The sequence below is a fragment of the Aquarana catesbeiana genome, linkage group LG07 (assembly GCF_042186555.1).
Source record: "Aquarana catesbeiana isolate 2022-GZ linkage group LG07, ASM4218655v1, whole genome shotgun sequence".
Classification (NCBI taxonomy): Eukaryota; Metazoa; Chordata; class Amphibia; order Anura; family Ranidae; genus Aquarana; species Aquarana catesbeiana.
In genome coordinates this window covers 325,093,581-325,110,466 of record NC_133330.1, presented here as the reverse complement: position 1 = coordinate 325,110,466, position 16,886 = coordinate 325,093,581, and the positions used below count along the sequence as shown (strand labels likewise).

Genomic DNA, 16,886 nt, shown 5'->3' with positions numbered 1-16,886 from the left:
TGATGTTTCTGTACTGCACTTATGACAGTATGTATATTAAAAAAAAAAAAAAATCACACATTTTTGTCATTTCATTTATTTTTCAAAATATTGTGACAAAAAATTACAACTTCAAAAAACTTATTACGCCTCTTACTAAATATCTCAGACTATCTTGGTCTACTACCAAAAAAGGTGTGAATGCGGAAAATACCACATTATGACCTCTAGATGGTGCTGATTATCATAGGAAATAAGTTTGCTCCTCAGCACAATCTAGTCCTGGCTAGGAATTGAACCAAACACCCCAACGCTGTAAGGCAGAAGAACTAACCAATAAGCCTCTTAATGTCTTGCTTATCTGGTCCATCCTTAGAACTGTTACTTTGTTACACAATATTGAGTGTTCTGCGATTCGATCTCAAGTGAAATCTGTTCGTATCTCTTCCCCATGCATCCACTCTTTCCTCTCATGTCGGAGTATTTTGTCATCCTGTTTAGTCAGCTGATTTGTGTATTTCATGTGCAGCAATTTGGGAAAGTTCTGGCAGACGACATTGCCGTCTCATAGTACATCAATCACGATAACAAGACTGATGTTTACAGGAAAGCTACAACTTTTTCTGCCGTTCCAGTCCGGGCAGGCTCTCCTCTCGGATTAATACGATTCCTTTATTGCGTTCCTTCCTCCAGTCCCAGCCTGTAAGTGAGCACATATGGACATATATAGGAGGCCATAGAGATGGCGCCTCATTGACTAATGGGTGCCAGAAGATCTTCCTGGGCCCCGTACTACGCCTTCATTATGGCTTTCCAGGACTGAGAGCCGTGCACACAAGGCTTGAATTATTCTGCCAATTTGACATCAATTTGCTCTTCTTCTTTATTAAACTTTTTTTTTTTTTTTTAATGTGCAATAATATTTATTTCACAGCATGACGGTACGTCCTAAAGCCCATCTCCGGGCAGATGTTGGAGCGCCCCATTCCTTCTCCCTCTCACCTCCCACCCATTCTCCTTTACAAAAAAACCTCTAATGCCACGTACACACGATCGGAAATTCGGCCAGCAAAAAGACCGATGAGAGCTTTTGGTCGGAAAATGCGACCGTGTGTATGGCTCCATCGGACTTTTGCTGGCCGAATTCCAGCCAGCAAAAGATTGAGAGCAGGTTCTCAATTTTTCGGTCGGAAAAAGTTCCTATCCGAAAATGCGATCGTCTGTATGCAATTCCGACGCGCAAATTTCCTACACATGCTCGGAAACAATTCCATTCATTTACACTTGTGCGATGCGGGAACCCTGCGAATCCACTGTGTGTTCCCGCATCGCACCAGACTCGCACGGCAGTTCACACTGCCATATGCGAACTGCTGGGAATTTCAATACAATGTTAGTGCCGGTTCACACCAGCGCGCTCTGCGAGATTGCATGTGATTCGCACTGCACTGCAGTGCGAATCACATGCGATGTCCGTGCGATGCAACTTCAGCCATACTGATGGTACGGCTGTTATCACATCGCATTCGGACAAAACTCGCACAGGACCCTTTTTTGGTCCACACCAGAATCCGATCGCATGGGTGTTAACACCCATGCGATCCGATTTATGTCCGAAACTGTCAGTTCAAAGTGCGATATGCGAGCTGAAATGGGGGTGTCATTAACAATGTATTGATACTCCCGGCAGTTGGCATACGGCAGTGTCAGGTGCGATGTATGAACCCGCAGTGGGTTCGTAGGGTCCCCACATCGCACAAGTGTGAACCGAGCCTTAATGACACCCCCATTTCAGCTCACGTATCGCACTGCGAACTGACAGTTCGAGACATGAATCGGATCACATGGGTGTGAACACCCATGCGATCCGATTCTGGAGCGGACCGAAAAAAGGGGCCTGTGCGAGTTTGGTCCAAATGCAATGCGATAGCAGCCCAACTAACTGTATGGCTGAAATTACATCGCACGGACATCGCATGTGATTTGCAACGCGGTGCGAATCACATGCGATCTCTCAGAGTGCACCAGTGTGAACCGGGACTGAAGCTGGCCAAAAATCAATAGAATTTTGTTTGAAATGTATCATTTTTAGGAAAATTCGTTCTATTTGTTAAGGCCTCCTTCACATCTGGACGTTCTAAAATCGCCGGTAGAATCATGCAATTTTGGAACGTGGTAAAATAATCACAAAACCTGTGTTTGGGTGCCATTATTGTTCATGGCACCCCAAACGCGCAAAAGAAACAGGTATTTGTCGTGCGACAAAAAACGCTGCAGTTGACTCCAAAAAAAGGTACAGGAGATACTTTGGAGTGTTTTTTGGAACAGAGAGCAGCCTATTGAAATGAATGGTGCTGTTTCAAAAACACGCATTTTAAAATGCGCTAAAACCACGACGCCTTGCCGTTACTAGATGTGAGTGGGGCCCTAAGGCCAGACAGGTGCCGCACACTAAATCGCAGTGGTCTATTCCGGCTGCAGTGCGGGGGCAGTAGGGGGTGGTGTGAGTTGCCACCTCAACCCTTTAAACCCGAACGCATAAACTCCACAGGTTCTGAGGCTAATTTTATATAGATAAGGCACCAAGTGAGTTTAATTGCCACCTTAATCAGCCACAGAACCTGTGTAATTAATATGCGTTCGGTTTTAAAGGGATGAGGTGGCAACCCTACGTGCACTCCACAAATCTGGACTTTATGGAAGAGTGGCAAGAAGAAAGCCATGGTAGAAAGAAAGTCATAAGAAGTCCCATTTGCAGTTTGCGAGAAGCCATGTGGGGGACACAGCAAACATGTGGAAGAAGGTGCTCTGGTCAGATGAGAACAAAATTGAACTTTTTGGCTTAAAAGCAAAACGCTATGTGTGGCGGAAAACTAACACTTCACATCACCCTGAACACACCATCCCCACTGTGAAACATGGTGGTGGCAGCATCATGTTGTGGGGATACTTTTCTTTAGCAGGGACAGGGAAGCTGGTCAGAGTTGATGGGAAGATGGATGGAGCTAAATACAGGGCAATCTTAGAAGAAAACCTGTTTGGAGTCTGCAAAAGACTTGAGACTGGGGCAGAGGTTCACCTTCCAGCAGGACAACGATCCTAAACATACAGCCAGAGCTACAATGGAATGGTTTAGATCAAAGCATATTCATGTGTTAGAATGGCCCAGTCACAGTCAAGACCTAAATCCAATTGAGAATCTGTGGCAAGACTTGAAAATTGCTGTTCACAGACACTCTCCTTCCAATCTGACAGAGCTTGAGATATTTTACAAAGAAGAATGGGCAAAAATGTCCCTCTCTAGATGTGCAAAGCTGGTAGAGACATCCCCAAAAAGACTTGCAGCTGTAATTGCAGTGAAAAGGGGTTCTACAAAGTATTGACTCCGGGGGGCGCCATACAAATGTACCCCACACTTTTCACATATTTATTTGTAAAAAATTTTGAAAAACATTTATCATTTTCCTTCCACTTCACAATTATGTGCCCCCGTGTGTTCTATCACATAGAATCCCAATAAAATACATTTACGTTTTTGGTTGTAACATGACAAAATGTGGAAGATGTCAAGGGGTGTGAATACTTTTTCAAGGCACTGTAAAAAGGTTTTGATCGTTGCTTGTGTCCCATTGGGAAGATTTCTCCTCACTTCAACCATCAAATAGATGGGATAGAGGACAATTCTCCCCACTGGGGACACAGGCAGCAATAAAAACGTGATGGAGAATCGAACGCTTTCCCACTTCATCCAAAACACTTTTGCCTGGAGCTCCTTTTTAATGCTGGCTTCACATTTGTGCTCTGTGGCAATGCACAGTACCAATGTGTTTTTACCGCATTACAGCAACGCACAGTACTATGTGCCTCGCAGTGTCACCATCCCGTGTTCATGTGCATTTTCTGTGCATTGCATTTGAAACGCCCATTCACTTTGAATGGGCCGCCATGGACCAGAGAAGCTGCAGGTCAGGTTTTCAATAATGCACAGCAATGTACAGACCGTCCACATCTGTGCCCTGTGGTGCGTTACAATGCGCGTGTGCTGCAGTACATTGCGTTCGTGCAGTGGGGTGCTATTCAAAATGAATGGTAATGCAACACACCACACTGCAGGACACACGTTGCTGTGCGTTTTACAGTGCACTAATGCAGGAGTCTCCAAATTTTATAACCAAAGGGCCAGTTTATGATGCTTCAGACTTTAGGTGGGCTGGACCATGGCCAGTGGGAGTAGAAAATGTTGTGGAATCAGTGGGAGTAAACAATGCCCCATCTTTGGTGTTAGAGGGATTATTAGTGGCACATCAATGGTGTCAGTGAGAAAAATAGTGCCCCATTGTTGGTGTCAGTGAGACAATTAGTGCCTCATTGTTGGTGTCAATGAGAAAAATAGTGTCCCATTGTTGGTGTCAGTGAGAAAAATAGTGCCCCATTGTTGGTGTCAGTGAGAAGAATAGTGCCCCACTGGCTCTTTGTTTTTGTGGGATGAATAGGGCGGCAGTTTGGAGACCACTGCACTAATGCAACATACAGGTGGTGCATTGCAGTGTGTTGCTTAGGAGAAAATGATCCTTTTTTAAGAACTTTAGGATACATTGGAGGTCTATTCATTTTAAAGTTGAACTCCCGGCACAAAAACCTTCAATTATAAAAATATTCCTTAGTAGCCATAATGGAAATAAATCCACTTTGTGTGCATCAAATGTTTTCTCAAACCAACATATTATCTAGTAAAAGTAGCAGTGACATCATCACTGTGCTGTACATAGCCTGTGCAGAGAGCAGAGCTGTGGGAGGGGCCCAGCAGGCTCCACCCACTACAGGCTGCCTGAAGTAAACTATAGACCCTTCATTTCTTTGTAAGTGGGCAAACTTACAAAATCTGCAGGGGATCAAATAATTATTTTCCCCACTGTAGTCTGCACAAAGAACAGATCTGTAGGAGGGACCCAGCTGGCTCCACCCACTACAGACTGCCTGCAGAAATCTACAGGAAGGGGGCGGAGACAAGACCAGTCACCCTGCACAAGGCGAGAGAGCAGCAGTGAGCGGTCTTTATTACAGGAAGGAAAAGTCTCACACTGGATTACTGCACAGATCTGGAAGAAATACACAAAGCACACCGAGATTCCAGAAGAATACACATTAAGAATGGAATTAGATAGTATGTGCTTATCCCGGAGTTGAGCTTTAAATGGGCTGCCTAAATGCAACACTCGTTAACATGCAACATAATCTGCATTAGCGCACTTCTAAGAAGTAAATGGGCCGTTAATGTCATGAGCTAATCTTGCAATGCAGAAAAAGTCCAAAAGGAGATTCCCAGAATGCTGGAAAAAAAATCTTCCTGCAATCGTTCTGTGATATCTAATTTTCCTGAAAAACAGGAAACGTTCCTTTCATTGAGCCCGTGCCAAACATAACCCCTCAATAACCTGATATCAGGAATTCCAGCATCCCGTGGACTGTATTGCTGGGACTATTAGTATCTCGTAGTTGGGATAGTTGGGATCATTCTGCAGCCAGGCTGATCCTGTGGGATTACATTAAGCCTCTTCCTACTGTAGAGATCGGTGGATTTAGAAGAGTACAAAAAACCCAATATGAGGCACCATACAGTATAGAGAAGTTTATCAATGAGGATTTTTACATTCCAAAAAGTTATTGATTTGCCATTCTGGATTTTTTTTTATTCCATTTTACCACTTCAGCCCCGGAAGATTTTACCCCCTTCCTCACCAGAGCACTTTTTGCGATACGGCATTGCGTGGCTTTTACTGACAATTGCGCGGTCCTGCGACGTGGCTCCCAAACAAAATTGATGTCCTTTTTTTCCCCACAAATAGAGCTTTCTTTTGGTGGTATTTGATCGCCTCTGCGGTTTTTATTTTTTGCGCTATAAAGAAAAAAAGAGCAACAATTTTTCAAAAAAAAAAGCAATATTTTTTACTTTTTGCTATAATAAATATCCCCAAAAAATATATAAAAAAACTATTTTTTTCCTCAGTTTAGGCCAATATGTATTCTTCTACATATTTTTGGTAAAAAAAATTGCAATAAGCATATATTAATTGGTTTACGCAAAAGTTATAGCGTCTACAAAATAGGGGATAGTTTTATTACATGTTTATTATTTATTTATTTTTTTTTATTAGTAATGGCGGCGATCTGCGATTTTTATGTGGCTGCGACATTATGGCGGACACATCAGACAGTTTTGACACTATTTTGGGACCATTGTCATTTATACAGCGATCAGTGCTATAAAAATGCACTGATTACTGTGTAAATGACACTGACAGGGAAGGGGTTAAACACTAGGGGGCGATCAAGGGGTTAAGTGTGTCCTAGGGAGTGATTCTAACTGTGGGGGGGATGGGCTACCTAGGACATGACAGCGATCACTGCTCCCGATGACAGGGAGCAGTAGATCCCTGTCATGTCACTAGGCAGAACGGGGAAATGCCTTGTTTACATAGGCATCTCCCCGTTCTTCCGTTCCGCGGGACCCGCGGTCATGGAGCACACGGCGTACGCGTGCGCCCACAATGCCGCATCTCAAAGGGAACGTACCTGTACACCCTTTTGCCCACCCGTGCCATTCTGCCGACGTATATCGGCGTGTGGCTGTCGGGTAAGGGGTTAAAAGAGGGACAGTCATTTGAAGTGCTTGTAAACCTCTGAAATAAAAAAAGGAAGGACAGTGAACTGGCCCTTTGTCTGGAAAAACTGGAGACCCCCTGGTGTAGAGGGTGGGGTGTATCCATTCCCTCCACTCAGGTCTCAGATTACACTCAGCTCCCTGCTCTATGCTCAACAGTGTGTGACATTAGATCCCCGCCTCCTGCATTCTAGCTAAGGAATGCTACGTACAATGTGTACATTAGAAAGCTGTAGAGAAGAGAGGGCTGCAGATAAACAGGTATAATTTATGTAGAAGGATTTGTTTCATCTCTGTGTTTAACCTAAAGCCAATCACTTCACTGGGCATACAGAAGGGTTTACAATAACGTTAATGTTATCCTTTGCTTAAAGGTTTATTCCACCCTTTTTACAAGAGAGGGGTATGAATCAAATGTTTTCAGAGCTATTTGTCCTGTGTAAATTGTTCTGTGGGAATAGGGGCAGAATGTGAATGTTATCAGGCTAGTTTCTCACCAGGCTGAATGTCTGGAGCAGGAAAATACTGCATTATGGCCACTGAATTTAGCTGATGGTCATAGTAAATCAGTATTCATTTCCGAAGATCATCATCTCCACCTAGTGGCCATAACGTAGTATTTTCCTGATTCACACATTCAGTTTGCAGAGAAAATAGCCCACCAACAGTCCATTTTGCCCCATTTTGTCCATATGCATACAGAATGAATGTACATGCAGTTTCACAGGCAAAAAGCTTTCCAAATACATCCCCATGTCTCATATTGCAGCCATATTTAAGGTGTACCATGAAGCATGGGCACATACAGAAGTACAGGGAGGGTGATTCTAAGGCCGCGTACACACGAGCGGACTTTCCGGCGGACCAGAGTCCGCCGCACAATCCGATCGTGTGTAGGCTCCCGCGGACTTTTTTTCCCAAAAGTCCGCCGGACCTAGATTTGAATCATGTTTTAAATCTTTCCGTCGCAAGTCCGCCGGACTCAGTTCCTGACGGAAAGCCTGTTCGTCTGTATGCTGATCCGACGGACCAGATACAACGCAAGGGTAGGGTATTGCATCTCGCGCTCGCTGCAATACGAAATACAAATTTTCCTATTGCGGCGAGCGCGGGGCATACCAGACCCTTAAGTCTGGTGTGGATTTTAAGGTGAACCCCCTACGCCAAAAAAAACGGTGTGGGGTCCCTCCTAAAATCCATACCAGACCCCGATCCGAGCACGCAGCCCGGCCGATCAGGAGAGGGGGTGGGGACGAGCGAGCGCCCCCCCTTCCTGAACCGTACCAGGACGCATGCCCTCAACATGGGGGGGGTGGTTGCTTTGGGGGAGGGAGCACCCTGCGTGACCACGCCCCCCTAAAACGTCACAGTCCCAGCATGCCCAGGGACTGGGACGCCATAAGGGGGCGGGGTCTCCACCTATAAAAGTCACATCGGAGCTCTCAGAGAGCATTCCAGCCGGAGAGACCATCGTGTCAACATGAGAAGAAGCCAAGAAGCCAGAAGTCTGGGCCTCCGCTGGCAAAAGAGCGGCATGAAGATAGCGGAGGAGCCGGCAGAAGAACTGGAACACCGGGAGAAGAGGCCAGAGAGAGAGGAGAAGAACCAACCGGACGCCGGGAGAAGAGGAACCGGAGGGACCCCCGAAGTCGGAAGAAGACCTCCGAAGCCGGAAGATGACCCCCCCCGGAACTGTCTTATAAATTACTTCAAAAACCTGTGTAGTTTGTTTTATTATTGACACTTTTTCCCTAGGTAAATGGGTAGGGGTACCATGTACCCCATACTCATTCACATAGGGTGGGGGGCCAGGATCTGGGGGCCCTCTTATTAAAGGGGGCTCCCGGATTCCGATAAGCCCCCCGCCCGCAGACCCCGGCGAAAGTCCGTCGGAAAGACGGGCGGAGCTAGCCTGCCGGAAAGTCCGGTCGTGTGTAGGCAAGTCCCTCCTTTCAGAAAGTCCGGCGTGAAGAATGTCGGACCAAGTCTGCCGGAAAGTCCGCTCGTGTGTACGCGGCATTAGGCCTCTTTCACACAGGTGGCTGGGGGGCACTAAAAACCGGTGGTTGAGCCGCACTTATGTACAATCAGAACAACTAGTCTTGCAGAAATGTGGTCTTGACTGGTTCTCTTTAAACTGGTGAGGGGGATGGGGGTATACATAGTAAAAGGTCATCTAACAGATTCATTAATGAGAGAATAATCTCTTTGTCTCATTCAAGTCAAAGAAGAGATTAAAGTGGGTTGTAAACCTCAGACATTAAATGTGAACAAAGCATCTCCCTCTATATTGTGTACTTGTCTCAATCCAGAGCACTAAGTGTCATTTCTGTCTGCTGCTTCCTTCCTCTGCTATCAGCATGAATCAGTTCTGACAATTATTCCTGACATCAAGAGATAATGGGTGACAGGGGAGGAACCTCCGGCAGATTGACAGCCTCAGCTCTGTTCCTATGTGCTTTGTAAAGGGGGGGGGTCTCTTTCCTCCAATCAGCGCTCAGAGCTCTCCTCACTGAGCTTTGCAGAAGCTCTACCCTGATTGTTCTGAACTCTCAGACAAACTGTATAAACTCTTGACTTTGAACGGATGTAGAGAAGAGAAGACTGCAGATAAACAGGTACAACTTATGTAGGAAGATTTGTTTAATCCCTGTGTATCACCTGAGGATAGTCACTTCACTGGGTATATGTAAGGGTTTACAACCACTTTAATGGAATGGCTGGCTAAGTGTGTAATCTTTAATTACAATTTTGATATCAAAATCTGGAGCTGGACCTTGGAGTATTCTGTCTGCAATCACCATCTCTGTGACAAAGGCGTCCCAGTGACAGGCTGCAGAGTGGTAGAGGCAGGGCTTTTCTTCAGTGGTAATGTGGAGGGGAACGCAGTTCCTGCACCTTCAGCACTGAATGTATGTAATGGCAAGGGGTAAATCGGTATGCTGAAGGGTCTATTGATGCTGGCAGGAATATATTTTTGTGTGGGGGTCTATTGTTGCTGAGGAGGTCTATTGTTGCTTGGGGGGGTCAATTGTTGAGGTCTATTGTTTCTGGCTGCTGGAGGGTCTATTGTTGCTGGCTGCTGGGAAATCTGTTGATGTTGCTGGGGGTCTATTGTTGCCGGGGTGGGATCTATTGTTGCTGGGATGGTATTTTGTAATGGGCGGTCCATTGTTGCTGGGGTGGGTCTACTTTTGCTAGGGGTATCTATTACTGCTGAGGTGTCTATTGTTGCTGTGGCGGGGTTTATTGTTACTGGGGGGATCTATTGTTGCTGGGGTGGGTTTACTGTTTCTGAGGGGTATCTATTACTGCCTGGGGTCTATTGTTGCTGGGGTGGTATTTTGTAACAGGCAGTCCATTGTTGCTGTGGGGTATAATGTTGTGTAGGGGATCTATTGTTGCTGGGGTGGTATTTTGTAACAGGCAGTCCATTATTGCTGTGGGGTATAATGTTGTGTAGGGGATCTATTGTTGCTGGGGTGGGTCTACTGTTTCTGGGGGGGGTTCTATTACTGCTGGGAGTCTATTGTTGCTGGGGTGGGATCTATTGCTGCTGGGGCGGTATTTTGTAATGGGCGGTCCCTTGTTGCTGAGGGGTATAATGTTGCGTAGGGGATCTATTGTTGCTGGGGTGGGTCTACTGTTGCTGGTGGTATCTATTACTGCTGGGGGGTCTATTGTTGCTGGGGTGAGTCTGCTGTTTCTGGGGGATATCTATTTCTGCTGGGGGTCTTATGTTGCCGGTATTCTATCGGATAGTGCTTGCTATCGAGAAGTACCCGGGACGAACGGCGCATGCGCCGTACGGAACAGCACAACAGCTGATTTTACAATCGTAAAATCAGCTGTTGTGCTGTTCTGCACGGCGCATGCGCGGCGCATTCACCGTTCATCCGATAGCGGGCACTATCCGATAGAACACCGGGGTGGGATCTATTGATGCTGGGGTGGGTCTACTGTTGCTGGGGGTATCTATTACTGCTGAGGGGTCTATTGTTGCTGTGACAGGGTTTATTGTTGTTAGGGGATCTATTGTTGCTGGGGTGGGTCTACTGTTTCTGGGGGGGTATCTATTACTGCTGGGGGTCTATTATTGCCAGAGTGGGATCTATTGTTGCTGGAGTGGGGTCTATTGTTGCTGGGGGGTATCTATTACTGCTGGGGGTCTATTATTGCTGGGGTGGGATCTATTGTTGCTGGGGTGGGATCTATTACCAGTGGCACCCGGCCCCTAAGCTACATGCAGGGTGCCAGACACATGGATTTCAATGTTTTTTTTTTTTTTTTTAGAAGCACATGATTAGAACCTGAGGCTGTAATTGGCTTCAAAAAAGGGTGAGCTCACCCACTTGTGTGACATTAGTGAATTAATATTCGCTAATGTCTTCCTGCTTCTCCTCCCAGCCAATCAGGAAGTGGGTCCTGAGACCTGACTGACCAGGGAGTCTTAGGGCTCCCAGCCAATCGGGTCTCAGGACCCACTTTCTGTTTGGCCAGGAGGAGAAGCAACGCCTATTCAGCCGGGAGCCTGGAGTGAGGAGCAGCCTCCTAAGGTAAGGCCAGACTGATCGTCACCTTCCCATCCGATCGCCGCTTTCTCGACCGTCTGCAACCACCCGAAGCCAAATCACGCTGATCTTAGGAGACGTGCGGGGCTCCGTTCATCCCGAATGGCACCCCCATGCATTTTTTGAAAAGGTGCATGCACTTTTTTTTCGTGTGTGTGGAAATGTAGGCATGGCAGCCCATTCATTTGAATAGGCAGCTGTGCCTGCGCAAATGCGGGCCGCATAAACACTAAGTGGGCGTCAGCGGTAAAGCGGTGCTATATTTTAACCCCCGCTAGCGGCCGAAAAAGGGTTAAAAACCGCGCGCAAAGTGCCGCTGCAGCGGCGCTGCGCCATTGTTTTCAATTAGAAGGGGCGCTTTAGGAGCGGTGTATACAGTGCTGAAAAGATGCGGCTTGCAGGACTTTTTTGACCGTCCTGCAAACGCACTGCTCCAGTGTGAAAGCCCTCGGGCTTTCACAGTGGAGACACAGGAGAGGCGCTTTACAGGCGCTATACAGGCGGTATTTTTAGCGCTGTAGTGCCTGTAAAGTGCCTCAGTGTGAAAGTAGCCTAAGGTGTGAACCTAGCGTAAACGGCAACACCGTGCGTATGCAAAAGGTATGCACATTTTTTTTTTTTTTTTTTTTTCAGAAACGCAGGCATGGCAGCCCATTCATTTTAATGAGCTACCGTTCCCACGCAAACACGGGCTGCAAAAACGCTAAGGTATGAACCTAGCGTAAACGGCAACACCATGCAAACGCAAAAGAGAAACATGTTTTTTGGGGTATTTTTTGCGTTGCAGGAATTCACAGAATTTTTCACGCGTTCCCGTATTGCACAAATGTGAACCTCGCCCTGCTCAACATTTTATTAGCTCAGCTGGTAGAACCCAACGAAGCAGTGCGGAACGCATGAAAACACATATAGACGCGCATGAAAACGCATGTTAAAAAAAAATAGCTAGAACTTTCTTACACATAGGTACAACAGTTTCAGTCTTTACTTTTCCTTCCCTTTTATTTTTTTTTGTATTTTATTCTTTATTTTCATCTTTTTATATGTTTTGTATTTTATTCTTTATTTTTATATTTTTGTTTTTGTTTTATTCCTATTTTATTCCTATTTATTCCTATTTTATGTATTTTGTTCTTTATTTTTACATTTTTTGTATTATATTCTTTATTTTTATATTTTTGTTTTTATTTTATTCCTATTTTATGTATTTTGTTCTTTATTTTTATATTTTTAGTATTTTATTCTTTATTTTTATATTTTTGTTTTTGTTTTATTCCTATTTTATGTATTTTGTTCTTTATTTTTACATTTTTTGTATTTTATTCTTTATTTTTATATTTTTGTTTTTATTTTATTCCTGTTTTAAATCTTATTTTATTAGACTTTATCATACTCTAAAATACTCTAAATTACTCAGTCAGAATGGGTTTTTAACAAGGACTCTAGAATTGTTAAATGTTAATCTCTCTTCATCCATGCTTAACAAAGACTATTATGTTAGGAGTACAAATTATTATTATCAGATGAAATGCACATATTGTATTTACCGTTCTTCCAATAGAAGCGTTATTTGATACATTCTGTATGATAACCTCTTGTTTGTACAAATTATCCAGAAAACAATAAAAAATTATGGGGAAAAAAATGCATAAGGTGTGAACCCCTCCCCCCCCTTCCTTGACATCATTCCTTGCAATGGTGGCATTTGCAAAAATAAAAAATGACGCGCCTGCCGACAAGGGGTTAAACTCCTTCTTGGCAAGCGATTAAAATCTGCTGTGTAGCTGAGCCCTTCAGATCAGTTTGGTGCAAGCTCTGGCTGACAGCAGCCTCCGCCGCCCAATCAGCATCAGAGGGGGGTGGGGCCAAGCGCTGTTTGGTTTCAGCAGCTCAGCGAGATATTCTGAATGAAGAGGGTTTTTTTTTTTTTTTCTCATCCAGGGAAGCTGGCAAGTCGAGCCTATGGGACTGAAGGGCATCGTTTAAAAGCAATTCAACATTTTTGTTGTTCTTCCTCGCTCGCAGGCGGCGGCCGCGGCTGCTCTTTCTGTTGGCAATTCAGAGCAGGATAACAAAAAAAAAAAGAAAAAAAAGAAAGAGAGCGGGATCTGTGTAATTCAGGATGGATGAGGGATCAATTCTGCATGAACTGGTCTTGAATGAACATCCGGAGTCTCAGTAAGTGGTTCGCAAACAAAAAAAAAAACCCCAAGCCAGGCGTACGGCTGACGCGACATCGCGAGGGGAAATCTAGGATACTATTCCTGCCGGATTAATACTTCTGCGTGCGCCAAAAAAAAAAAAAAAAAAAAAAAACAACAAAAAAAGAAAACGCCTTTTGGTCCCTTTTTGCGAATCCCCTCCGCCGCCCGTCCCAGGTTATTATGCCTCGCATGTGAAGAAGCCTCTAAGATATGACATCGAAGGATCCTTCGAACGAGCTCGCCACTCCGGATTCCGAGGTTTACATCCGAACTTTCAAAGAGCACATGCACCTGGAGCTGGAGCTCCCCAGACATGCTGGGAAGAGGAGCACCACCTCGCCCAAAATCTCCCCCCGCAGCTCGCCAAGGAACTCCCCCTGCTTCTTCCGAAAGTTACTGGTCAACAAGAGCATCCGCCAGCGCCGGCGCTTTACTGTGGCACATACATGGTAAGCTGGGGGGGCAAAGACGGGGGGGGGGGTTGATAGAGAAAGGCTGGTGCAAAGGTAAAGCTGTTGTGTGTCCACCAGTTGGGTGTTCGGGTTCAATCGGGGATGCAGTTGTCATGGGCAACAGCTGAGCTTTTGGACCAATTTTCTGTCTTTTATATGTGAATTTCATTTCCTATAAAGCGATACATATGCATGAAATATTGTTAGGTGTAACCCACCAATCGGGTGTCCGGATTAAATCAGGGATGCAGTTGTCACCGGCAACAGTTCAGCTTTTGGACCAGTTTTCCATCTTTCATATATGAATTCCATGTCTAATTAATTGATACATACGGACAAAATATTGTTAGGCTTAACCCACCAATCAGGTGTCCGGATTAAATCAGGGATACAATTGTCACCGGCAACGGTTCAGCTTTTAAACTGATTTTCTGTCTTTTATATATGAATTCAATGTCTTATCAATTGATACATATGGATAAAATATTTTTTGAATTGATTCACCAATCAGGTGTTCAGATTAAATCAGGGTTGCAGTTGCCATGGACAACGGTTCAGTTTTTGGACCAGCTTTCCATCTTTCATATATGAATTCTGTGTCTTATAAATTGATGCATACGGCCAAAATAGTATTAGGCTGGTGAAAAAGAAAAGCTGTTGTCCATATCCACCAATCAGGTGCTTGGATTAAATTGATACATATGGATGAAATATTATTAAAATTGATTCACCAATCAGGTGTTAAGATTAAATTTAGGGATGCAGTTGCCATGGACAACGGTTCGTCTTTTGGACCAGTTTTCCATCTTTCATATAGGAATTCAATGTCTTATAAATTGCTACATATGGATGAAATATTATTTGAATTGATTCACCAATCAGTTCAGAATAAATCAGGGATGCAGTTGCCATGGACAACGGTTCAATTTTTGGACCAGTTTTCCGTCTTTTATATATGAAGTCCATGTCCTATAAATTGATACATATGGATGAAATATTGTTAGGCTTAACCCACCAATCAGGTGTCAGGATAAAATCAGGGATGCGGTTGTCATCGGCAACAGCTTTTGGACCAATTTTCTGTCCTTTTAAATATGAATTCAGTGTTTTATAAACGGATACATATGGATGAAATATTATTAGAATTGATTCACCAATTAGGTGTGCACAATAAATCAGGGATGCAGTTGCCATGGACAACTGTTCGACTTTTGGACCAGTTGTCCATCTTCTATATATGAATTCTGTGTCTTTTAAATGGATACATATGGACAAAATATTATTAGGCTGATGAAAAAGAAAAGCTGTCGTCCATATCCACCAATCGGGTGCTTGGATTAAATCAGGGATGCGGTTGCCATGAACAACACTTTAACTTTTGGACCAGTCTTCTTCATATATACGAATTCCATGTCTTATAAATTGATACATATGGAGGAAATATTATCAGGCTTAACCCACAGATAAGGTGCGTTGATTAAATCAGGGATGCGGTTGCCGTGGACAACAGTTTGACTTTTGGACCAGTTGTCCATCTTTTCTGTATGAATTCTGCGTCTTTAAAAAGGATACATATGGACAAAATATTATCAAGGTGATGAAAAAGAAAAGCTGTTGTCCATATCCACCAATCAGGTGCTTGGATTAAATCAGGGATGCGGTTGCCGCGGACAACAATTCGACTTTTGAACCAGTCTGCTTCATATATGACCTCCACGTCTTTTAAATTGATACACATGGAAGAAATATCATTAGGCTTAAACCACCAATCAGGTGCTGGGATTAAATCAGGGATGCAGTTGCCATGGACAACAGTTCGGCTTTTGGACCAATGTTCTATCATTTCTGTATGAATTCCATGTCTTATAAATTGATACATAGGGACAAAATATTATTGGGCTGGTGCAAAATCAAATCTGTTTCCTATATCTATTAATCAGATGTTCGGATCAAATCGAGGAAGTCCGTTGCCTTGGACAATGGTTCGACTTTTGGACCAGTTTCCCCGTCTTTGCTCCCATGTCATAAATTGATCCATATGGACAAAATATTATTAGGCTTCACCCACCAATCAATACTTGGATTAAACCAGGGATGCAGTTGCTATAAACAACGATTCACCTTTTGGACCAGTCTTACTTATGTATGAATTCCACATCTTATGAATAGAAACAGGAAACACACAATGTTATTAGCCGGCTTAATTCACGAAGCTTTACTAGGGGGGGAAAAAAAGCAACATTGTTAGAAACTGAAAAGCTAGGATGCCGCTGCAATCAATGACATTGTGCGTTCAATAAATAGCATTAGGCTCCATTCACAAAGCTTTTACATGAGGATAAGGATCTTTATTTTTAATTTTTTTTTAAAAGTGACAGTTATTTTCAGTTTGACTCTTGCATAGGGCACATAAAAGATCCTTATCCTCATGTAAAAGCTTTGTGAATCTATCCTAATGTTATTTATCGAACGCGCAATGTTATTGATCGCATGCATCGTGACATTTCAGTTTGTAACAATGTTATTATTTTTCTTTCCTGGTAAATCTTCTAATTTAAGATTGATCCTATGCAATTATTGTCTATTGCTCCACTCTTAGGATAGGTTCAATCTGAGGAATGTGCGCAAAATCACGTACTCCCCCCCCCCCCCCGACACACATAGAAATGCGTTGAACTTCTAGCAAACGCACAGGGGTGCCATTATTGTTAATGGCAGGCCCACGCACCCGTGCACATTTTTTTGGCGTTCACCAAACCAAACGGTGCCGCAGCGCGACCCAGTTTTGGAGGAGTCGGGGGGCTTATTTTTCCGTGTTTCCCACTTGTAGGGCAGCCCGTTGAAACGAACGGGAACGCGCAGAAAGACTTGCGCACTCAGTGTTTTGTGATCATTAAATGACTTATTTACTAAAGCGGTGCAAAGGGCAGTGGTGATGTGCAGTAACCCATAGCAACCAATAAGAGTGCGCCAGCTGTTAGTTCTCATTGGCTGTTATCTGAGACGATAATTTTATATT

General features: G+C 44.1%; 1 protein-coding gene across 2 annotated transcripts in view; it reads left to right on the top strand.

Moving 5' to 3' along the window:
• PDE4B (phosphodiesterase 4B) overlaps window positions 1-16,886 on the top strand; it is a 552,181-nt gene that overhangs the window by 161,473 nt on the left and 373,822 nt on the right. Inside the window, exon 1 of one of the 2 annotated variants that reach the window (XM_073593789.1) lies at window positions 13,122-13,864. The exons of the other annotated variant lie outside the window; for it this stretch is intronic. Coding sequence (XP_073449890.1) covers window positions 13,626-13,864 — 239 coding nt within the window. The 5' untranslated portion in view covers window positions 13,122-13,625. Of the gene's footprint in view, window positions 1-13,121; window positions 13,865-16,886 lie in introns of those variants that run through there. 2 annotated transcript variants of the gene reach the window in all.